This window comes from Oryctolagus cuniculus, chromosome 3 (assembly GCF_051225735.1).
Source record: "Oryctolagus cuniculus isolate XC-2025 breed Fujian yellow rabbit chromosome 3, ASM5122573v1, whole genome shotgun sequence".
Taxonomy (NCBI): domain Eukaryota; kingdom Metazoa; phylum Chordata; class Mammalia; order Lagomorpha; family Leporidae; genus Oryctolagus; species Oryctolagus cuniculus.
In genome coordinates, this window is record NC_142869.1 from 62702910 (window position 1) to 62723156 (window position 20247).

Below are 20247 nucleotides of genomic sequence, written 5' to 3' on the forward strand. Positions count from 1 at the left end.
CGGCTGCCCACACGCCGAGTACGCTGCTCTCCAATCAGGAGCAAGTCCTACAGTTAATTGGTTGAACTGGAGGCAGCTGTGCGGAAGCTGTTTACTTCTCTCCCAGCGCCATATTGTGGGAGAGCAGATGCATAGAATAAGTCTTAATTCCAGTAACAGTCTAGTCCGGTTTGCTCCCCACACCCAAATACCTTTTTTGTTTTGTAGAATCATAGAATTTTAGAGTTGAAAGAGAATTCAGATCTCATTAAATTAACCCCATCATTTCACCTGGGGGCTTAGGGAAGCCCAGCAAATTTAACAGAAATACACAAAAATCTTTATAGCCAGAAAACAATGATGAGACTAGAACTTGGGTTCATTTCTAATTCATTATACGCTCCTAGAAATTCAGACAATGTTGACACAATAAAAGGTTCTTTTAAGATCTGATATATATATAAATTTATGCTCATCTATCTCATCATACTAGATCTTTAGATTTTTAAGGCTACTTTTTGCTAGATATGTGAAGTTTCAGAAGTCATAACTGACATGAAAAATACCACTTTTCAGTAATGTCATATAATTTTAGCATTCAAATTCTTTCCACTTATGCCAGAGTAAGAAAAATGACTAGATTTCCCACTATTTTAGATAAGTCAGTTTCAAAAGCATTGACTTTAAAGCAATTAAAGCTGCTTCCTCAATTTAACTCCCATGAACTGGTATATGCAACTATTGCTTTAAGAGAATATAAAAATGAGAAGGAAGGAAAAGTAAAATCTGTACCTGTAGTTGTATTTTTGTATCTTTGCTGACACTTTTTGTTCTCCATCGTCTTGTGACCCGCTTGTCTTTCTTTGAAATATCTACACAGTTAGCCTACATTACACAAATAGTTAAAAGCAACAAAGTATTATTAAGTTAACACAGGTGACACAGGTTAAGACCCAGAGAGCACAGCAGTTAGTAAAGACTCCTTGTCACATATGCAGGCCAGGAGAGAAAGCACATCAGACGCAGGGTGAGGATTAAAAGTAGAACAGGACTTATTTATGGAAGATATTGTTCTCATTTAAAAAATTAAATTAGGATTAGAGATCTTTAGCATTTTTTGTCTACGGGAAAATAATTAGTCATTCTGAGAGTATCTAAATTATATTTTCAAACCATTTCTAATGTAAGATAAACCTCAAAGAATGAATCACATATATATTTTTTCTAGTTAGTATTTAAAAATGTAAAACATTTAAGAACAGCCATCTGAATGAACACAATAACACTGAGATTCAAAAGTATTAAGGCTCCAGAAAATAAACTAGTGTATACTATTTTCCTTTAAACCTTACCGTATATATTCACAGAACAATGCGGTAAAGAGTATAAATTAATATCTCAGTCCTTTTACCAGTAACAGTAATATGTTTACCTGCATGTCGGTGAAGTTAGGTGCCGACTGAGTTCTCTGTAGTATTTCCAAATTTTGCAGGAGTTTGCTAAGTTCCACGAGGTTTGACTGGCAGTGTGCAAGATCTAATAAAAATCAGAAATAAAACTATGTTCAGAATTGGGCAGAGAGTGGTGGTGATGGTAAGCAAGGAGAGTTGGCCCAAATTGTAGCAAACGTGATCAGGCAGATCCGTGTTTATATGCCGATGTACACTAGCAAATCAAACGGGCCTTTCTCCTCTTTAGAACTAAGGCCCCACTGGTAGCTGGATGATTTCAAAGCTCACTTTTATAAATTTACAGGTGCCAATGTAGAAGCCATGAAAATCTCAGTCCAAGTGCGCGAGATCACTTTCCTGCTCTGCTGCTTGTCATCTGGGAAAGCACAGGTAATGACGTGTTCACGTCCTGTGGCCTGATGCTTAAGACCCTGCTCTAAAATGGTTAACAACATGGTTGCCTGGGATTTGGATGGAGTTGAAGTCACATTTGGAAAAAAAAGAGGATGGAATACAAAATCAAACATAATTCTCTATAACTCAGCTCACTAACAATGTTGCAATTGTTTCTTTAAAATCTATTAGACATTATACTAATGCAAAGATTTTCAAAGTGCTTCCTGCTCCAGCAGAATCAGCACCACCTAAGTATCAAACTCAATCTGTGTGAATTAGTCTTGGAAATGCAGAAGTGACATTTACTATAAATTTTTGGTGTATTTGGACCAAGAAAGAATTTTTATAATTTACATAATGAAATATCACTTTTTAAAGAAACCAACTTTTAGTTTGTGAAATTCAACAGTCAAGAGTGCTGAGTTATCAGTATTACTTATTCAATGACTAAACATTTGGAATTTGTCTTCCAGGCACTTGATATTTGCAAGTGTCCTGTTTATGAACAGATCACAACAAGGCACATCCCTAAGTTCTTGTTGAATTATAAAGTGGCTGTTCTTATTTTTTGGGGTCAGTTGCTGAAAGTTCCATTTATATCATCTATGCTTCTCATCAAATTTCAAAGATTGAAAATTGTTATGTGCAAGGGTACTTTCAAAGGATCCTGTAAAATGGAATTAAAAGATAAGTTTATTTTGGTCCAAAAATTTTGAAATCCATGCATAGTTTTTTTTTTAATTTTAATTTTAATTTTAATTTTTTTTGAAAGGCAGAGTGGACAGTGAGAGAGAGAGACAGAGAGAAAGGTCTTCCTTTGCTGTTGGTTCACCCTCCAATGGCTGCCGCGGCCAGCGCACTGCGGCCGGCGCACCGCGCTGATCCGATGGCAGGAGCCAGGTACTTATCCTGGTCTCCCATGGGGTGCAGGGCCCAAGCACTTGGGCCATTCTCCACTGCACTCCCTGGCCACAGCAGAGAGTTGGCCTGGACGAGGGGCAACCAGGACAGAATCCGGCGCCCCAACCAGGACTAGAACCCGGTGTGCCGGCGCCGCAGGTGGAGGATTAGCCTAGTGAGCCACAGCGCCGGCCATGCATAGTTTTTTTGAAATGAACTTTTACAAATATTTTAAGTATTAGTGGAAGAGACGCACACAGAGAGAGATAGACTGGGTCAAGGCCAAAGCCAGCAGCCACTAACTCCCTCCAGTTCTCCCATGTGGGTGGCAGGATCTCAATTACTTGAGCTGCCTCTGAGGGTCTCCAATGGCAGGAAGCTGGAGTCAGGAGCTGGGGCCAGGAATCAAACCCAGGTCCTCTAGTGTGGGATGTAGGCATTTAAGCTGCTAGGTGGAATGTCTGCTCCCACGCATAAACTTTTTAAAGACTCATCATATATGGTAGAGCCAGTCAAATACAGCTGCTAAATATGGCTACGATAAGGTAAGTAGGCAGCTGTTTGAAGGAGATTTTTGACTCTGGGGTTGGATGTAAAGTAACAGAGAGGAGTTGATCCTAGGAAGGTCTTTATTTAAGACTCAGAATCTCAGCACACTCCATGGAGAACAGGGCAGCACCCAGGATGCACCTAGGCCCCTCCTCTCGGCAGCACCTGCCGCAGGATGGAACCCTGATCCAAGAGCTGCCGCTGTCTTTCAGGGATCTCTTCATCACCAATGGCCTTTAGGTTCCCCCACCAGTGGAGGTGCTGGGTGAAACCTACAAACGCAAATGCCTGATACCACCATACCGACCAGGTCAGTACCTTCTACCCTCAGGAGAGGCAGTACCTCTTGGTAAGGTGTCTTGGAAGGGTAGGGAATGTAGAGAATAAAAGATAAGCAATCAGGGCGAACGGCAGTACAAAGAATGAAGGAAAGCATTAGAGAGAAAGGAGAAAGGAGCTGGCTAGAAAGGGGCACACTTCCAGGAACAAAACTACACCATAAGGGATTTTATCTAAAATCACTTATCTACCAAGCTTTCTGTCTAGTACATATTACATTCATACTTCTTAATAATTGTAATTGTTCTAAATAGTGCTATGTAGGTAGGATTAAAATCTAGGACTAGGGCTTCAACACATCAAAACAATATGCACTCTTTGGAAACAGAACTTCGTGGATCCGTTCAGTTCAAAGCCAAAACCTTCAAGCTAAGGGTGCAGAGGTGATGTTGTACTTTACATCCTCCAGCGGCAGATTCCTCACCTGTGAAATGCTCATCACACTATCTGCCCCTTCCACCTATCTGCTGAGACGCTGGGGGTGGGGGGGAAATCTCTATGAAAACCAGAAATGGTCTTTGAGTATTGATCCCACCATGTCATCCTGCCAGAGCTTTGATGTGGGCCAGGCCTCTCCTTTCCTCACCACTTCTGTCCTTGACAGCACAGATGAGATCAAATCCTGGGCAGGATTCCAATGCTGGCCTAAGCATCGAGCTGCGTATAGATAACAAAGACATCCCAAAGATAAAAACACTCTTGATTTCATTAAATTAAGATTAAATCTAATTTTAGAATCTGGGAGAAGGAAAAATTACATCAAGAAAGCATAGTGGGGGCCAGCACTGTGGTACAGCACGTCATGTGCGGTCTGCAGTGCCGGCATCCACTTCTGATCCAGTTCCCTGCTAATGCACCTGTGAAAGCAGCGGAAGATGGACCAAGTCCTTGGCACCTCTGTACACACACAGGAGACTGCTGGCTTCAGCTTGGCCTAGCTAGGTTGTTGTGGCCATTTGGGGAGTAAACCAGCAGAAGCCAAGATCTCACTCTCTGTCTCTTCTTCTCTCTCTGTAACCCCGTCTTTCAAATAAGTAAATAAATCTTTAAGAACAAAAACTAAAAGTATAGTGGCTGGCATTGTGGAGTAGCGGGTAAAGCTGCAACCTGTGATACTAGTATCCCATACGGGTAACAGTTCTTGTCCTGACTGCTGCACTTCCAATTCAGCTTCCTGCTAATGGCCTGGGAAAAGAAGCAGAACATGGCCCGAGTACTTGGGCCCCTGCCACCCATGTGGGAGACCTGGAACTCGTTCCTGGCTCCTGGCTTCAGCCGGGCCCAACCCTGGCTATTGTGGCTATTTGGGGAGTGAACTAGTAGATGGAAGATCTCTCTCTATCTCCCACTCTCCCTGTAACTCTGCCTTTAAAATAAACAAATATATATATATTTTTTTTTAAAAAGCCAGGTGCTGGAATGTGGAACACAGACATCATAACCAGCGGTTAATTGCTAGGCTACATGTCCACTCTATGATACTAACTTTACATTTTATCTCGATGGGGGAAAATATGCTCTAAGTGTCAAGCCGTTCCTTGATATACTTGAGAAGATCTATACTGCTAAGTCCAGATCCATGAGTGGCCAGCCTCTTAAACAATGACAAGTATAAATCAGCCATCCCATGAGCATGAGACACTGTTACATCTTTTCCAATGCAACTGATGAAGTCAACCAAGAAATGTTATTACGTTGGAAACACAGCCAATCTCATTATTAGGGACCTCTATGACAAATGATCAAAATGGACAAAACGAGATTAGGGAAGGGGGAGTGACTGTGCTTTAAAGTCACCAGAGGACCCTTAAATGAGACTGCAATTATCTCTGGATTCAGGAAAATAGGAAGGCAGAGAAGGGTAGAGGAGGCATTGCACGTTGTGAAGAGAAAAATGTCCAAAGGCATCAAGGTAGGAACATGCAAATATGTTCATGAAATAGCAAGGTTGAAAGGGCATTTAGGGCCAGAAAAGCTGAATGTGCAAGTTGCTAAATGCTATGCTAAACAGTTTGGACGAAAGCCCCAGAGCCACAGAGTACCACAGAAGGGATTTTTGCATAAACGGTATTTTAAGAGCTAACAGCCTTGAGGGAGCATTATGCAGTGGACAAAGATTTGGCTTCCGGGTTAGTCAAATGTGGGTTGGCTGGCATCCCAATGTCTCCACCAGGGCAGCTCTATCATCTGGGGCAAATGCCTGAACTCCACGCATTTCACTTTCCTCGTTGGCCAAGTAGGGGCAGTAGCAACGCTGTGGGTGAGAGCAACAAAGTCCTGGCCCAAGGTCAGCAGCACCTCCAAGAGTGGTGGGTTCCCATGAGCCTCTGAGAGGGAAGAACCAAAAGAACCAGGGATGGAGGGTGGGTGGACAAGTCAGGAGGCTGAGGGGCCGCCCAGGGACGAGGAACACGGTGATGCTGAGTCAGAACAGGAATGGAATTCAAGGAAAGGAGAGAGAAGGTGGAAAGGAAAAGCAGGGTGGGGTGTTGTCAAAGCAACTACAGAGCTCAGTCTGGGCTGGAGAAGCAGGGACGGAGGGCGGGCCAAGGATGACCTTGAGGTCTCAAGGGCAGCTATGGAAGCAGTACTGACAGAAACAAGGAAGTCATGGAGCTGGGCCCCCTGCTGGGGAAGACGCGGGCTGGGATGGCAGCGTGACGTTGTGTCACGCAGGTTCTGGACTCAGCATGCCAGAGTTTGACACCCAGCTGGTCGGGTGAACTTGGCCAACTGAGCTAACTTCTCAGTACTGAAGTTTTCTCATCTGCAAAATGAAGCTGAGAGGAAGAATGAGTTAATGCATATAAAACACCTAGAATCATGCCTGAGATACAGGAAACACCCCAAATCTATTAACTGGTACCATTATGACCACTTCTATCCCCATTATCATTGCTACCACCATGCCACCACTGTGGCCAACATCATCAGTGCCACCACTAGCATCACTGACACAGGTTTTGGGTCCAATTTTGAGGAGTGGGCATTGTGGCACTGGGAGTTGGGATGCCTGCATCCCCTCTCAGAGTGCTGGTTCGAGTCCCTGTTACTCCATTTCCCATCCAGCTTCCTGCACACACATCCTTGGAGGCAGCAGCTCAGGTGCTTAGGCCCCTGTCTCCCACATGGGAGACACAGGTGGAATTCCAGGCTCCTGGCTGTGGCTGGGCTCAATCCAGAATGCTCTGGGAATTTGAGGAGTGAATCAGTGGATGGAAGATCTCTGTCTGTCTCTCTCTCTCTCTGCCACTATGCCTTTCAAGCAGATGAAAGTAAACAAAACATTTTAAAAAACAATTTCTGAAAAAAATTATGAGCATGCTTGTTATCGCCAAGATAATGAGCAGAGTTATTAGAATCAAGTTGGCCTGGGTTGGCCCTACAGCTCTGCCAAGAACTTGCTGGGTAACACGGGCAAGTGACTTGATCTCTCTGAGCTTTGGTTTCCCAATCTGCAAAATTCTGGGGCACATAATCCCTGTTCGTTATCACTGTGAAGAGTAACATGAAATTGACACAAAACCATAAGTGAGAGTATTTCAGAAAGTTTGTGGAGAAGTAGAATTAAAAGGTAAGCTTATTTTTTGTGAAAAAAATTGAAATTCTTGCATGTTTTTTCCTAATACATATTTTTCACAATGTTTTTGAAGACCCTCATAGTTCAGGTGCTCAGCTTTGTGTCTGGTCCACAATAAACTGTAGGCACTATAATTAATGCAGAAAGCAGAGACAATCTTGATCACTCCTACAAGCCAGGCTGGCTGGAGCGGAGCAGTGGGGGCAAAAGAAAACTTCACGGGGCCTAAAGGAGGAGGTTGATGATACAGGCAGGTCAGAAGACGGGACTGAGACTGGGGCAGAAATCACAGGACCCCCTACCAAGAGTACTTTATCCATAGCAAAAAAAAAAAAAAAAAAAAAAATCAAGGCACAGGAGAGAAGCTATAGTCTGGAGGCAGAGAGCAGGAACTAGTGAAACAGTAAGGAATGCTGTCCCCAAGAAAAGAGTTAGCTGTGACACTACATGCTGAGGTCAGACAGACACAGGAGGGGCTGTTAGGATGGGGAGAAAGAGGCTTTTCCCCCAACGCTGGGGCCAGGCCACACAGATGGACCACTGAGGTGGCTGGGGCAGACAGGGAGACAGGTACGTGCTCCCACCAGCCTGAGGCCCTTTGGCATCAAAGCCAATGCCCATTCCTGTTGCTCAAATGGGTGTCTTCTCAGTAATGTATGTGGTCAGCTGGAGGGCCTGCCCAAGTGTGTGTAAGGTTGCAAGTTAACGTACTCAAATTACAGTCTGAGTGCTTTGTGAATACACGCAAGGAAAATCTCCTCACAGGACGTCAGCTAGACGTGGTTTATGAACACAGACTCCCTCTTCAATCCCATTTTCCATAAGCATCACATGTGGGACAGGTGTTTCAGAGGGATGATAAAAATCGTACAGACTGAGTTTACAAACCAGTAGAATAAAAAAACTTGGTTTTGGTTGAGGACTAACACAGACTGCCAAATTTTAATTTTTCTAAGGAAGAATACTAAAAAGTTATTTTAATATTTACTTTCATTATGATTTGGTAAGGGAAAAAATTTAAACATAATTAGGCTCAATATCATCTCAAGATCATTTTTAAAATTAAATCAGTTGAACCTTAATAAATACGGTTTACATCCCCTTTGTTTTTCTGTTTTGAAGGTCAGAACCGTCTCAGAATGGAAATGATCGGCCGGCGCCGCGGCTCACTAGGCTAATCCTCCGCCTTGCGGCGCCGGCACACCGGGTTCTAGTCCTGGTCGGGGCGCCGGATTCTGTCCCGGTTGCCCCTCTTCCAGGCCAGCTCTCTGCTGTGGCCCGGGAAGGCAGTGGAGGATGGCCCAAGTCCTTGGGCCCTGCACCCGCATGGGAGACCAGGAGAAGCACCTGGTTCCTGGCTTTGGATCCGCGCGGTGCACCGGCCGCAGCGCGCCAGCCGCAGCGGCCATTGGAGGGTGAACCAACAGTAAAGGAAGACCTTTCTCTCTGTCTCTCTCTCACTGTCCACTCTGCTTGTCAAAAATTAAAAAAAAAAAAAAAAAAGAATGGAAATGATCAGTGGATCCACCTGACCAATGTGTTCTGGTTGATTACCAGGAAGCAGAAGGGAGGAGATAAAGAGGCTCAGAGACAGCAGAGTGAGGGAATCGCATATTAGTTGAGAATATTTAACAATGGATCCACAGTGGAACACCATTAACAGGTCACTGTTGATATAAGACACAGTGCATTGGAATTTTGCCATTTTTTGCTGGGCTGCCAGGAAACAGACACTTGTTCCATGGACAAGACAGAGCAGCTGTGGATGACCTAGGCAGGAGGTGGAAGGGAGAGCCTGGGCTGTGGGTGGAGGGCTCTCCTGAGAGGTACTGCTCTGTGGGAGTTCCCAGGAGGCTGAGGAAGCTACAGAGAACCCTACAGAGATGAAAGAAGAAGGGTGAAGTGGGTAGAAGGTAGGCAAAGGGCAAAACCCAAGCTTCTCTGTGTGGGGGTACGTGAAGGAGATAAGAAGCTGAGTCATGGGATGGAGAAGAATCTGGTGTCTAAAAATAAAAACAGGAAAGTCAGGCCACTTGAGGGGGGTGAAAGCACAGCACCCACATTCATCTTTTCATTTTTTGCTTTTTATTTTGTTTTATGCATGTTTCTTTTGCCCATTCTTGCAGCCCAAATGGGCAGGAACTAACCTTCTGCACACCTGTCCATTTCTTCCGAGTCCTGTAACCAGGCTGCAACTTTGCTCTGGCCAGTCGTGCAGGCAGCAGGAAGGCTGTTGCTGCACGGCAAAGGGGACTGCCAAGGAAAGCTGTTTGGTTGCATCTGCAAAGAACAAAAACCAGAGATGAACCACATGGCCGCATGAAGCAGAAACTGGACACTTAAATGACCCTTTTCCCCCTAAAAAATGCAAGTCTTCAAAAAAGTTTTTTTAAGTGTTTAAGGAGATGGAAATGTAACTAACCTGATTTGATCTTCACACTTTGAATATATGAATCAAATTATCACCCTGCACCCCATAAATATGTGCAATTAAAAATTTTAAAAGAGTGTTAAAAAATGCAAGTATGCTCAAAGCATCATTAAGAAAGAAAAGAAGCAAGGACACACTCAAAAAGTGGAAGGAGCCTTTTGACTGATGTGCTATGTTCTCAGCGAAGTCGAAACTCATGGACAGCAACACTCATTCAGTTACTATCTCTGCCATTCCATGAAGGGGACAACATCCAGGTATGCTGTGTCTCACGCTCACAAGGACCAGCCACCTCAAATTTCTAATAACTTCTACTTTCTCAGCGAGTCGTATTTGATGCAATAAATGTGCTTATCGCTGTACTCTTCACTGATGACTGGAGGTCTTTCCTTTGCAAAAAAGCACCCTCAGGACTTGCCAATCACACGTGCTTGCTAAATACCTTACCCACCAGCAGGCAGCCTTGCAGTGCTCTGAACACGTACTGAGAACGACAGCACATAGAAATGACCGTCTTGCCAAGACATTATTTATATCAGGCTTTGTTCCATTAATGGGATTTTATGCGAAATTAAATACTTGTATGAAGTACATGGCTGCTAAGCTGAGTGTAGTAAACATTTCAGCGAAAAGAGACACTTTTCCCCAAGAAGCTGAAGCAACTTTAAAATCCCATATTGGACTTTAGTTTTCAACGACAACTGTCTCTTCTAAGTCGTTATGAAGTGAATGGTGCACACACTTAGCAAACCGAGACTTATTTATTACCCACACAGGGTCACAGACCAATTAACATCCAAGAGTCTCATAACCGCTATTTAGAATGCAAGCAAAGTCATAAAAGGCTCTTTTCATTCTTTATCGCCTTTTGATAAACATAATGGAAATGTTTCAGTGAGTTAGATCATGGAGATAGGTCATTTGTAACGGGACCCATAGCTCCTTTGTGAAAACCGGAGGTGAAGGGCTTTCTTATTCCAAAGCAAACAGTGGGGAGGATTTGGTTTCAGCTCTCCCTTCTCGGATGTCCCCGAGTTATTTAATAAATAACACAAGGGATGGAGTTTTTTTTTTTTTTTTTTTTTTAAATTGATAGTCTGTGCCAATAGAAGCTGAAAGAACCAAAGAATTAAAAGCTAATATTTTGAAGAACCCACATGAGATACATTTCTCATTTATTTGGACTAACTCACCATGTGGTGAGAGGCCCAGCGAAAGCTGGGAGCATCCTGAACATCTGTAAGCTCCCAGTCGTCCTAAGTCCCTGACCCCCTGGCTTGTTCCCTTTTCTTTCAGAACCAGCTGGCATTAGGGTGAACCCAACACTATTCCCAGGAGAAAAATAACTGAGTAGTCGTTGGCATGGCTGCAACCAGAATGAAACAATGTAAGGTTTGAGAGCCTTGTGAGACTTAATAAAAAGTGCTTAAGTAATTTCTACAAAAATAACAAAAACAATATAGTAATGCTTCCTTTAATCTTATTTGGTTAGTCTTTTTTGTGACCCTAGGAGAGTTTTCAATGCTTTGCAAAGAAAACCAGGATCGACATTCTGTATAAACAAACAGAACAGCAGAGAATTCTCTGGAATGTTCTTGAACTTGACTCGTGTGACAGCAGCTTCTGACAGCTGGCCCAGGTGCCAAGGTGGAAGCCGGAGTGCCCCTGGGCAAGGCCATGTGGCTATATTTCAGGAAACTTAATGACCGAACCAAAGAGAGAAACAGCTGCCTCCCTGTCTGTTGTCTTAACCTCGATTTTTAAACTGGCAACGCCTCTAGCTTTTCATCAATGTAGGAACCAACCAACACCAGGCCCCCTTAGTCCGACACTGATTTTGGATACAGACATATGGGTTCAGATCTTGGAATTGTTCTGTCACTTCTAGACAAATTCGTTGCTGCCTCCGAAGTTTGGCTCTATGAAAGATTAGAGAGGAATGAATCGATCGCCATGCTTAGCATAGCACAGTGTCTGGGCCCTCAAGTAGGCTACTGCTTGCCTTACTGTCACATTCTGAAGCTCAGTTACATTGATTTCATGGGCATTTCTCTAGGGCCTGCACACAGTACAGCTCAAGGCAAGAATGTGAGTTTCACTTCAAATATTTTGGAAGTTTTCTTATTATCACTTGATTTCTGGGTGCTAATTAAACAAATAATTACTTCCTAATATTGCTACAAAGCCACATAAATTTGGATGCAGTCCATTTGTTAGAAAGGAAAAACAACTGCTCATGCTCTTGGTGGTCCATATTTCTGACTGATCTCTATTTGTGATTAGCTTTGATGCCAAGGTGACCTGTTGTCTTCTGAGTGCTGGTTCACAATGCAAACCTCCTCTTTCCATTTCTTGCCAGTGTGAGCCAGTTGTGTGTTGGCATGATTTTCTAAGCAATTTCCAGGCTGGTTCCAGAACACAGTCATACCTTCCCATCCACAACTGAAACGTTCGCAGCTGGGGAAGACTCAGCTGTGGAGGTTGATGGAAATATGTGAAAACCCGCATCTCTTGGTGACCGCACAATCTCATTCTGCCGATACAACCGATGGTGGCGCAGTTTGGAAACCCAGGCATCAAACCAGTCCTGGGATTTCACCTAAAACAATGAGCAAGAGGAGAATGTAACTGTGAAACCTATCTCCACTAGTGTAGGCAAATGACTTTCCCCGATAATGGCATAGAGAGTGCTGCAAAGTGAGTTCACCTTCAAATGATAGATGTGCTCCTCTGTGTCCAGGTCTATTCTCCGAGCTTTCTTTTTGATTGACATGACCGAGAGTCCGACATCTATGCTCCCGTGCACCTTCCCTTTTTGAATCTGAAATGCAAAGATCAGTAAGTAGGCTCAAAGGATATACGACTTGGTGTATTTCTGTACTGAACTGAAGTGAATTTCAGATAATTTTTAGCTTGTATCTTTAATAAACAGAAAATGAGTGAGGCTTTGAGGTTAAGGTTCTTTAACTGAGGACAGGTGAAGCTGCAGGGACTTCACATCTCCAATAAGTGAAACTATCCATCTTATTCCTCTCTTGGCATGAAGAGTTCTTCGTAATTCTAGACTGCACAGTTCATATACGCCACCCTCCAAGACATCTTAGTGGTTCCTAAAATAACTGTGGTCACTTTCTGACCTGCAGCAAATAACACCCCTGAATAATCAGCTGGAAGACAGCTGCTAGGGCATTGGGCAGCTGGGACCAGAGAGCATGGAGCAGCCAATTCCTTCTGGCTGCCACCTTGTGTCAAGGACACCGATGGCAGAGACGGGGACAACACTGAAATATGTTATTTCCCCTATACAACAATGATAAAAAAGAAGGCATTTTCCAGTTTTGCATGCAATCAACTACTTGGTATATTAAAAATAATTTGGAATTATTTTAATTACTTGGGGTTCCCAAGACAAAAGGATATATGAAATAAAATGAAGCTCAAAGACAGTTTTTGAAAGGACATTGAGAAGAACAAAGATTGCTTTAAATCTCAAAAAAAGTACATAAAGCAGAGTTTATTGAGAGCTGAAGCAAAAAAAAAAAAAAGAGAAAGAAAAAGAAAGGGCATTTAGTAATGTGTTACTTTTAGGTTTAAGCTTTGTTTTTTAATAACACATGTCAGAACTGGAAGACGAAGACTTCATGCAATTGTTTGGGAGCATAAACATACATCCCACCTCTCTGGGACGTGGAGATTTGGTAGCTTGTTAAGCATTACAGGCACAAACATGCACAGAGGTGGTTACCATGGCACAAGGCTTGACCAATGACAGTGTTTACTCACTTCAAGCAGAATGCTAAATCAATCTTTCAAACATGTCCTGGGAGCTACTTACATCAAGTGGTGCCTTTGAATACTTTAACATTCCATTATCCAGGACAAAAAACCGCTGCAAGAATCAAACACCCCTAGTTACTGTCTGCATTTTGAATTACATAAAACATTCACATGTGTAGGCTTAAAGTTTCATGGCATTTAGTTATCCAATATGTCTATGTATGGCCTCAGTGCACTAAAGGAGATCAGAGCTCTAGCTCCATGACTAATAACCTACCAGGGTTGTTGTTGTTGTTATTTTACACATAATTCAAAGAGGAGGGGGGCTTTTCATCATGATTTTTCTTAGCAAGGAAGGAATTTCAGGGCCTGCAACTAAGATCTTTGGAATAAACCACACGGGCATTTTTTCAGAGTGAGAAATGAGGAATAACCTGGATTCACAATGACTGAGGAACTCTACATGAGTCCACCCTGAGGTTAAACTCATGAATTTCACTCAGATATCATGGATAATTCTGGAAAATGTTCCTGTCCATTAAGAAGTCGATGGACCGAATCTGTAAATAGTGATTATCTGGAAAGTTTAGTGGCCTTAACAGTGCATTTTCACTTTTCACTTAGCGAAATGCTTGCTTCCCATCATTAGTCAAAGAGATTACAAATTATTTCTCAATGACATTATAGTTTTTTGGCAATTTTTGTCTCTCCCAAGATGCTCCAGGTGCAGCCTGAATGGATTTCCCTTCCATGGCAATTCCTAAGAGAAGAGTCATTCCCAGGATCCAGTCACACAAGGGGCCTCCTGTCTTCCGCTAGTTCTACGGATGCAAGGAGTACTTCTGTTGCTGGAAAATTAACTCTGCTGGAAAGCTTTTTATAAGGAACCTTAACTGTTCTGGGGACATCCTGCACTGAACTCACAGAAGGCCACTGGGATCCCTTTGTTCTGGGTTCTGAGGGACAAGAAGTGAAGTACAAGAAGAAAGAGGCTCTACCGTGGGAAAAACATGTTTACTCAATTGCCCATGACTTAGGCAATCAAAAGGCTTGAATGGCACTTAAAGAATGGCTTGAATGGTTAAAGTTAGTGATTCATATAAACATTTTTTCTTTAACTAACTACTTTTTGCTATTTTTCTACCTACCAATGAAGTTCAGCAGGAATAACCTGTAGGATGTCACAGGAAACAGATTTGCAAGACCACTGATTTGAGACAATGCAAAGTAGTAGGGTCCAGAATCTAAGGCAAAGGTGATCCTAGGAAGCTCACCAGTGGGCCAGAATTCAAGGAAGAACAATGGTGGTGAGAGAGCCTTCACACTGGGACAACACTATGGGTTCCATGGAGAGAGTTTCTGACCAGGGAGAGGGCACACTGTACAGAAGATCGGGTACAGCATTTGCCATCTGCTCATTTTTAAGTCTTGCACTTAGAGTATTTAAAATGTTTCCTCAAGGAAGTTACAATACATAGTCTCATTGTTTTAAGCCAACAGGAAGCCACCTCAAGCCAATAATTGTCATGGGATGAAATCCATCAGCAAAGGGGCCGAGTAGATAAACTTTTCTTCCAGTGTTTTCAGAGAAGATACTCATAAGTCCATCACCACGTGGTGTATCACTAGGTTGTCTATCCTGAAAATGGAATGCAACTTTCTTCTTAGCATTAGAATTCCTGCTACTCAAACAATCATAATAATGTTATAAAAATACTTTCTCCATAGTCAAAACTAGGAGATGGAAAAAGGATGCTAGTTGGGGAGAGAGGAATTAAATTATACACACTTCTGGGGGCAGTAAATAAACTTCTAGGATTAGCAGTTTTCCAATTTTAGTCTGCAATGGTAATAAGAACTTTAAGGAACCAAACAGGAATAAATGTAGAAGGATGTTCATCACAGAATAAAGAGAGGAAAGAATTAGACAAGTCCACTAGATCTAGCAATAGGGAATTAACTCAATAATAGTGGGATATATAAGTCTATCAGATGAAATATATGCACACACTTAAAATATCTCATATTTAGAATTTAATGAAAACATTCATATTAACTTAAGTGAAACAAGCAGATTATTATATATTTGTACAAATCACATTTTAAATATGTAAAATATTTTTTCCTTGCATTGCATACATATACTACAGATCTCAGACTCAAGTTGGCATAATAGATGACAACCTATATGGTTAAGATAAAGCCTTGAAATTTATTTTTCCCACATACACCCATACTTTTAATGTCCCTCCTAATAACAATGTATCATATCATATTATGAAGACAATCAACCTGAATCTGATAAAACTGTTACCTTGTGCCAGCCTTTTAAAGGCCATTTTCTTTTCTTCAGCATAAAGCCTTCATGTTTGTCTGGTTTCTGGACATTGGTTTGGCCTATTTTCAGCCCTTCTATAATTTCCCAGCTGTCAGCTTCCTGAGAGAAAAAGAAAAACAAATCACATACTTTCTGTGTTTGATGACACACTTAAAGTGGATTCTGCAGAAGTTGCTTCTGAAGCAACACTTGACCTGCCAGAAGTCTGAACAACATTCCAGAGTAGATTCTCACAGCGAGCACAGCCACACTTCTCACTGGGACGCGAGGTCCCCAGGTAGTCCCGGAGGGATGCGGCTCCACCAGAGACTCCCTGGAGCCAACCTGCCTGTTGGAGTGGAATGGAATTTCGATTGCCTGTACTCAGAATGTTGAAAATGCACATTTCCAGACAGTTCATCTCTGGGCACAGAGGTATTTTAAAGTTTCCAAAGAATATTGTTTTGATGACAGATGTTCAATTAGCGTGTGGACCTAGCTTTCTGTGCAGAAATGGAATGGCTGCAGTGGGCTAAAATGGATCGTAACCTGCTCTTAACATAGAAGAGCGCTGTGGTCCTGCTTCCTCCTGGGGAGGCTGTGCACATCTCAAAGTGTGCATAAAATACTGCATGCTCTCAGCAAAGGTACACACCCAGGTCCACGCTTTCAGAGATGCACAAAGTCTTGGGAGCCTGTGGAAACAGCAGCCGACTACAATGCCAAAGAGCTGGGTTCTAGGGTTCACACTATTACTCTTGTCTGGTAAGTATTGCTCAAATCATGGTTTCCTCTTTCATCAGGCATGTTTTATTCATCTAGGGGGTTGATATTTTAAAAAACAAGCCATCAACATTTATAAATCAGATTTCAGACCTTGAAAATCCCGATTTGCTGAAAATTCATAAGATCTGGTGTTACTGGGCCGCAAGTGAAGGAAGCCCGTTTTCAGTTTGCCACAGTCCTCACCGGGCTTCTTTGCCTGCCTGGCCCATAGCAACATCCTAGGCTGTAAAATCCCAGGCCCAGGGCAGTTCCAAGGGCCTACAGAGCTGACCTCAGACAATCCCTCCAACCCAAGTTCTAGATCTGAGGCATGACACCCAGGGCTGAGATGGTACTCTGGCCTTCTAACAATGAAGCAGAGGCAGTGGCTCCAGACCCTGGAACAACAAAGACTTCTCACAGCCCATGCACAGCTGCTACACTCCTGCTCACAATGAAGGGAGGTGTTGCCCCCTGCCCTGGACCTCAGCTTCAGAAAGCTACACACACTGTTCATGGACCAGGCAGGCTCTGTGCAATGCCCCATCCCAAACGGATTCATGTGGTTGCCTTCTGAAAAGATATGTTCCATCAGAACCCTCCTTACATCACAGAACCAAGGCCTCCCTCGACAGGAGTGGCCAATGGAAATGCCCTCAGGACAGACAAATCTGCTGTTCCAAGTAGCCAGGTGGTGGGTGCCCAAACCCTGCTGACAGCCTGACAGGCGCTTCCAAGGCTCAGAGGAAGAGGTGCCATAATCTGTTACAGGAAAGGAGTGGGTGGAATATTTGCTACCCATTCTCTTTTCCATTTTCTTCTAGGTCATCTCAGCAGCTGCTTACCCTATGGCAAGTCAAATTGATGTTAAATCCAAATACACAATACAGGGGATGGGATTTTCACACTGACTTGTGTTTCCAGAAGATGTGCCCAAACATGGCTTCATTCTAACATTCTTAAGGCTTGGAGGTGCCCCTGCCTCTGAAAAGCCTTCTACACCTGGCATCAAGTGTCCATCCTCCCTAAGATGAACCTAGCTACAACCCCCCCCAGCCCTGGGAAAAACAACCTGAGACCACTGTCCTGTCTTCACCTTCTTAGTAATCCCCAAGGAATTATATACTCTATGGAAATACACCAACTGGTCATTCATATGGTGATACTAAGAACCCTTTAAAGAATCTGTAACTACCCAAGAAATGCTTTTTCTTTTTTTTTTTAAAGATTTATTTATTTATTTGAAAGTCAGAGTTACACAGAGAGAAGGCAGAGGCAGAGGCAGAAGCAGAGAGAGAGAGAGAGAGGTCTTCCATCCGATGGCTCACTTCCCAGTTGGCCGCAATGGCCGGAGCTGTGCCGATCCGAAGTCAGGAGCCAGGTGCTTCTTCCTGGTCTCCCACATGGGTACAGGAGCCCAAGGACCTGGACCATCTTCCACTGCCCTTTCAGGCCACAGTAGACAGCTGGATGGGAAGTGGAGCAGCCAGGTCCCAAATCAGTGCCCATATGGGATGCCGGCGCCTCAGGCCAGGGTGTTAACCTACTGCGCCACAGTGCCGGCCCCAAGAAATGCTTTTCTACTTGAAGATAATCCTATCAGAAACTGTGATTGATCTGGTCAAAACTGTGAAACAGAGTGATTTTCAAAAATGTTTCTGATGAGACAATTTCAGGCTGTATGGTGTGCATGTTTTTCAGGCAATATGAGTGGAGGTGGTATAGAACTGGAGGGCGGTGGCATCCTAACTCCTATTTTTTTTTTTTTTTTTTTAGTATATGTGCTGCCGAAGCGAGCACCATCCTAACTCTTTAATACTGAATTAAAATTGAGCAAGTGAGTCCTGCTTATGAATAATGATAGAATTACAGGAGCAAACTATAAATCATTATAAAAGTTCTAGTATCTTTGGCCTTTTACTCTCACCAGAAAAGCAGATAATCATTCTCTTCAATTAAATAGTAGAATTACAGAGTGGACCAGTGGATGGGATCTCTCTCTCTCCATCATTCTCTCTCTCCAATAAATACATATAAGTTTTCTTAAAAGATGGATTTTGCTTATTTGTTTTTAAAAGTTCAGTATTCTTGAGAAGTTAGAAGAAGAGCTCTCGGGGCCAGCACCATGGCGTGGTAGGTTAATCTTCCGCCTGTGGTGCCAGCATCCCCTGTGGGTTCTGGTTCTAGTCCCGGCTGCTCCTCTTCCAATCCAGCACTCTGCTGTGGCCTGGGAAGGCAGTGAAGGACGGCCCAAGTCCTTGGGCCCCTGCACCTGCATGGGAGACCAGGAAGAAGCACCTGGCTCCTGGCTTCAGATCAGCGTAGCTCCAGCTGTTGTGGTCATTTGGGGAGTGAACCAACAGAAGGAAGATCTTTCTCTCTGTCTCTTCCTCTCACTGTCTGTAACTCTACCTCTCAAATAAATAAATTGTTTAAAAAAAAGAATAGCTATCTATGTATGTACAGATACATTCATTAGAGCTCTCAGAGAGATACCAGCTGTATTTATGACATTTCTATTTAGAGGGTTCCCATTCATGGATAGTAACTACAGAAGAGTAACATCCTTATTTATGGACAGATCTTGTTCAAAGGCTAGGGTTTTAACTCAGATTTAGATTCTCTCTCTCCTTCTGAATGTGTGATGAAAAATACTCTCTATAACTTGTGAAAATGGAATCATGGAATAATAAATACAAATGCTTTTCCAATATTCTTCTACTTAAACTCTGATAATAGCTTGTCCCTGTGGAGCTCTGGCTACTGACTTCTATCACAGCTGTTCATCTCTTCTTTGGAGTTTAATTTAATTGTAAAGGGAAAAATGGAGGTCATAAAACAGAAAAATCCGAAACTTAAAAATGTATTTCTTCTCTTATGTTTGAAGTTCATATTGTTTATTTATTTCTTTAATCATTTGAGAGGCAGAGGGACACACACAAAGATACAGAGAACTCCCATCTGCTGGTTCACTCCCCAAATGTCAAGCCAGGGGCCAAGGAACTCAATCCATGTCTCCCACATGGACAGCAGGAACCCCACCACTTGAGCCATCACCACTGTCTCCCAGGATCACATCAGCAAGAAACTGGAGTCAGGAGCCAGAATCAAGAATCAAACCCAGTTATGAAAGATTCATTTCAGAGGTTGGTATTTGGTACTGCACTTAAGATGGAGCTTGGGACCCCTGTACTCCATATCAGGCTGTCTGGGTTCAAGTCCTGGGTCCACTTCTGTGTTCAACTTCCTGCTAATGTACACCCTGGGAGGCAATGGGTAACAGCCCAAGTAGCTGGATTCCTGTCCCTCATGTGGGAGACTTTGATTGAGTTCCTAGCTTCAGCCTGGCCCAGCCCTGACTGTTGCAGGGATCTGGGGGAGTGAACCAGAGGAAAGATCTCTGTCTCTGTCTCTCTGTCTTTCAGATAAATAAAAAATAAATTAAAAAAAAAGAATCAAACCCGGGTTCTCTGATATGGGACATGGGTACCTGAACTGGCATTTTAATTGGCATGCCCAATTAAAACACAGCAGCACTGAACACATGGCTCCCTTTGCTTTGATGCAATATAATGAATCCTAGCAAAAGAAATGGAGATGAATCCTAATGAAGTTCTTACAATGAAATAAGCTGTCAAAGGAACAAAGAAGCAAACAAGGTTCTCCCTAATTTAATTATAAACACTGATGATAATGTTACCAAAAGGTGTGTAAGAAATGAAATGACCCATTTCAGTACAAAACAATCTTCTAAGTTTGATTT

At 43.0% G+C, this 20247-nt stretch overlaps 1 protein-coding gene across 29 annotated transcripts in view; it reads right to left on the bottom strand.

Moving 5' to 3' along the window:
• OSBPL6 (oxysterol binding protein like 6) overlaps positions 1-20247 on the bottom strand; it is a 216441-nt gene that overhangs the window by 47770 nt on the left and 148424 nt on the right. For 19 of the 29 annotated variants that reach the window (XM_089328088.1, XM_070070614.2, XM_070070607.2 and 16 more), the window contains 6 exons: positions 15717-15839; positions 13461-13514; positions 12333-12446; positions 12054-12224; positions 9342-9474; positions 1412-1515 (listed from right to left, as the gene is read on the bottom strand). In XM_089328088.1, coding sequence (XP_089184214.1) covers positions 1412-1515; positions 9342-9474; positions 12054-12224; positions 12333-12446; positions 13461-13514; positions 15717-15839 — 699 coding nt within the window. Of the gene's footprint in view, positions 1-771; positions 865-1411; positions 1516-9341; positions 9475-12053; positions 12225-12332; positions 12447-13460; positions 13515-15716; positions 15840-20247 lie in introns of all 29 variants that reach the window. The other 10 variants (XM_070070609.2, XM_070070600.2, XM_070070597.2 and 7 more) reach the window with 1 other exon arrangement.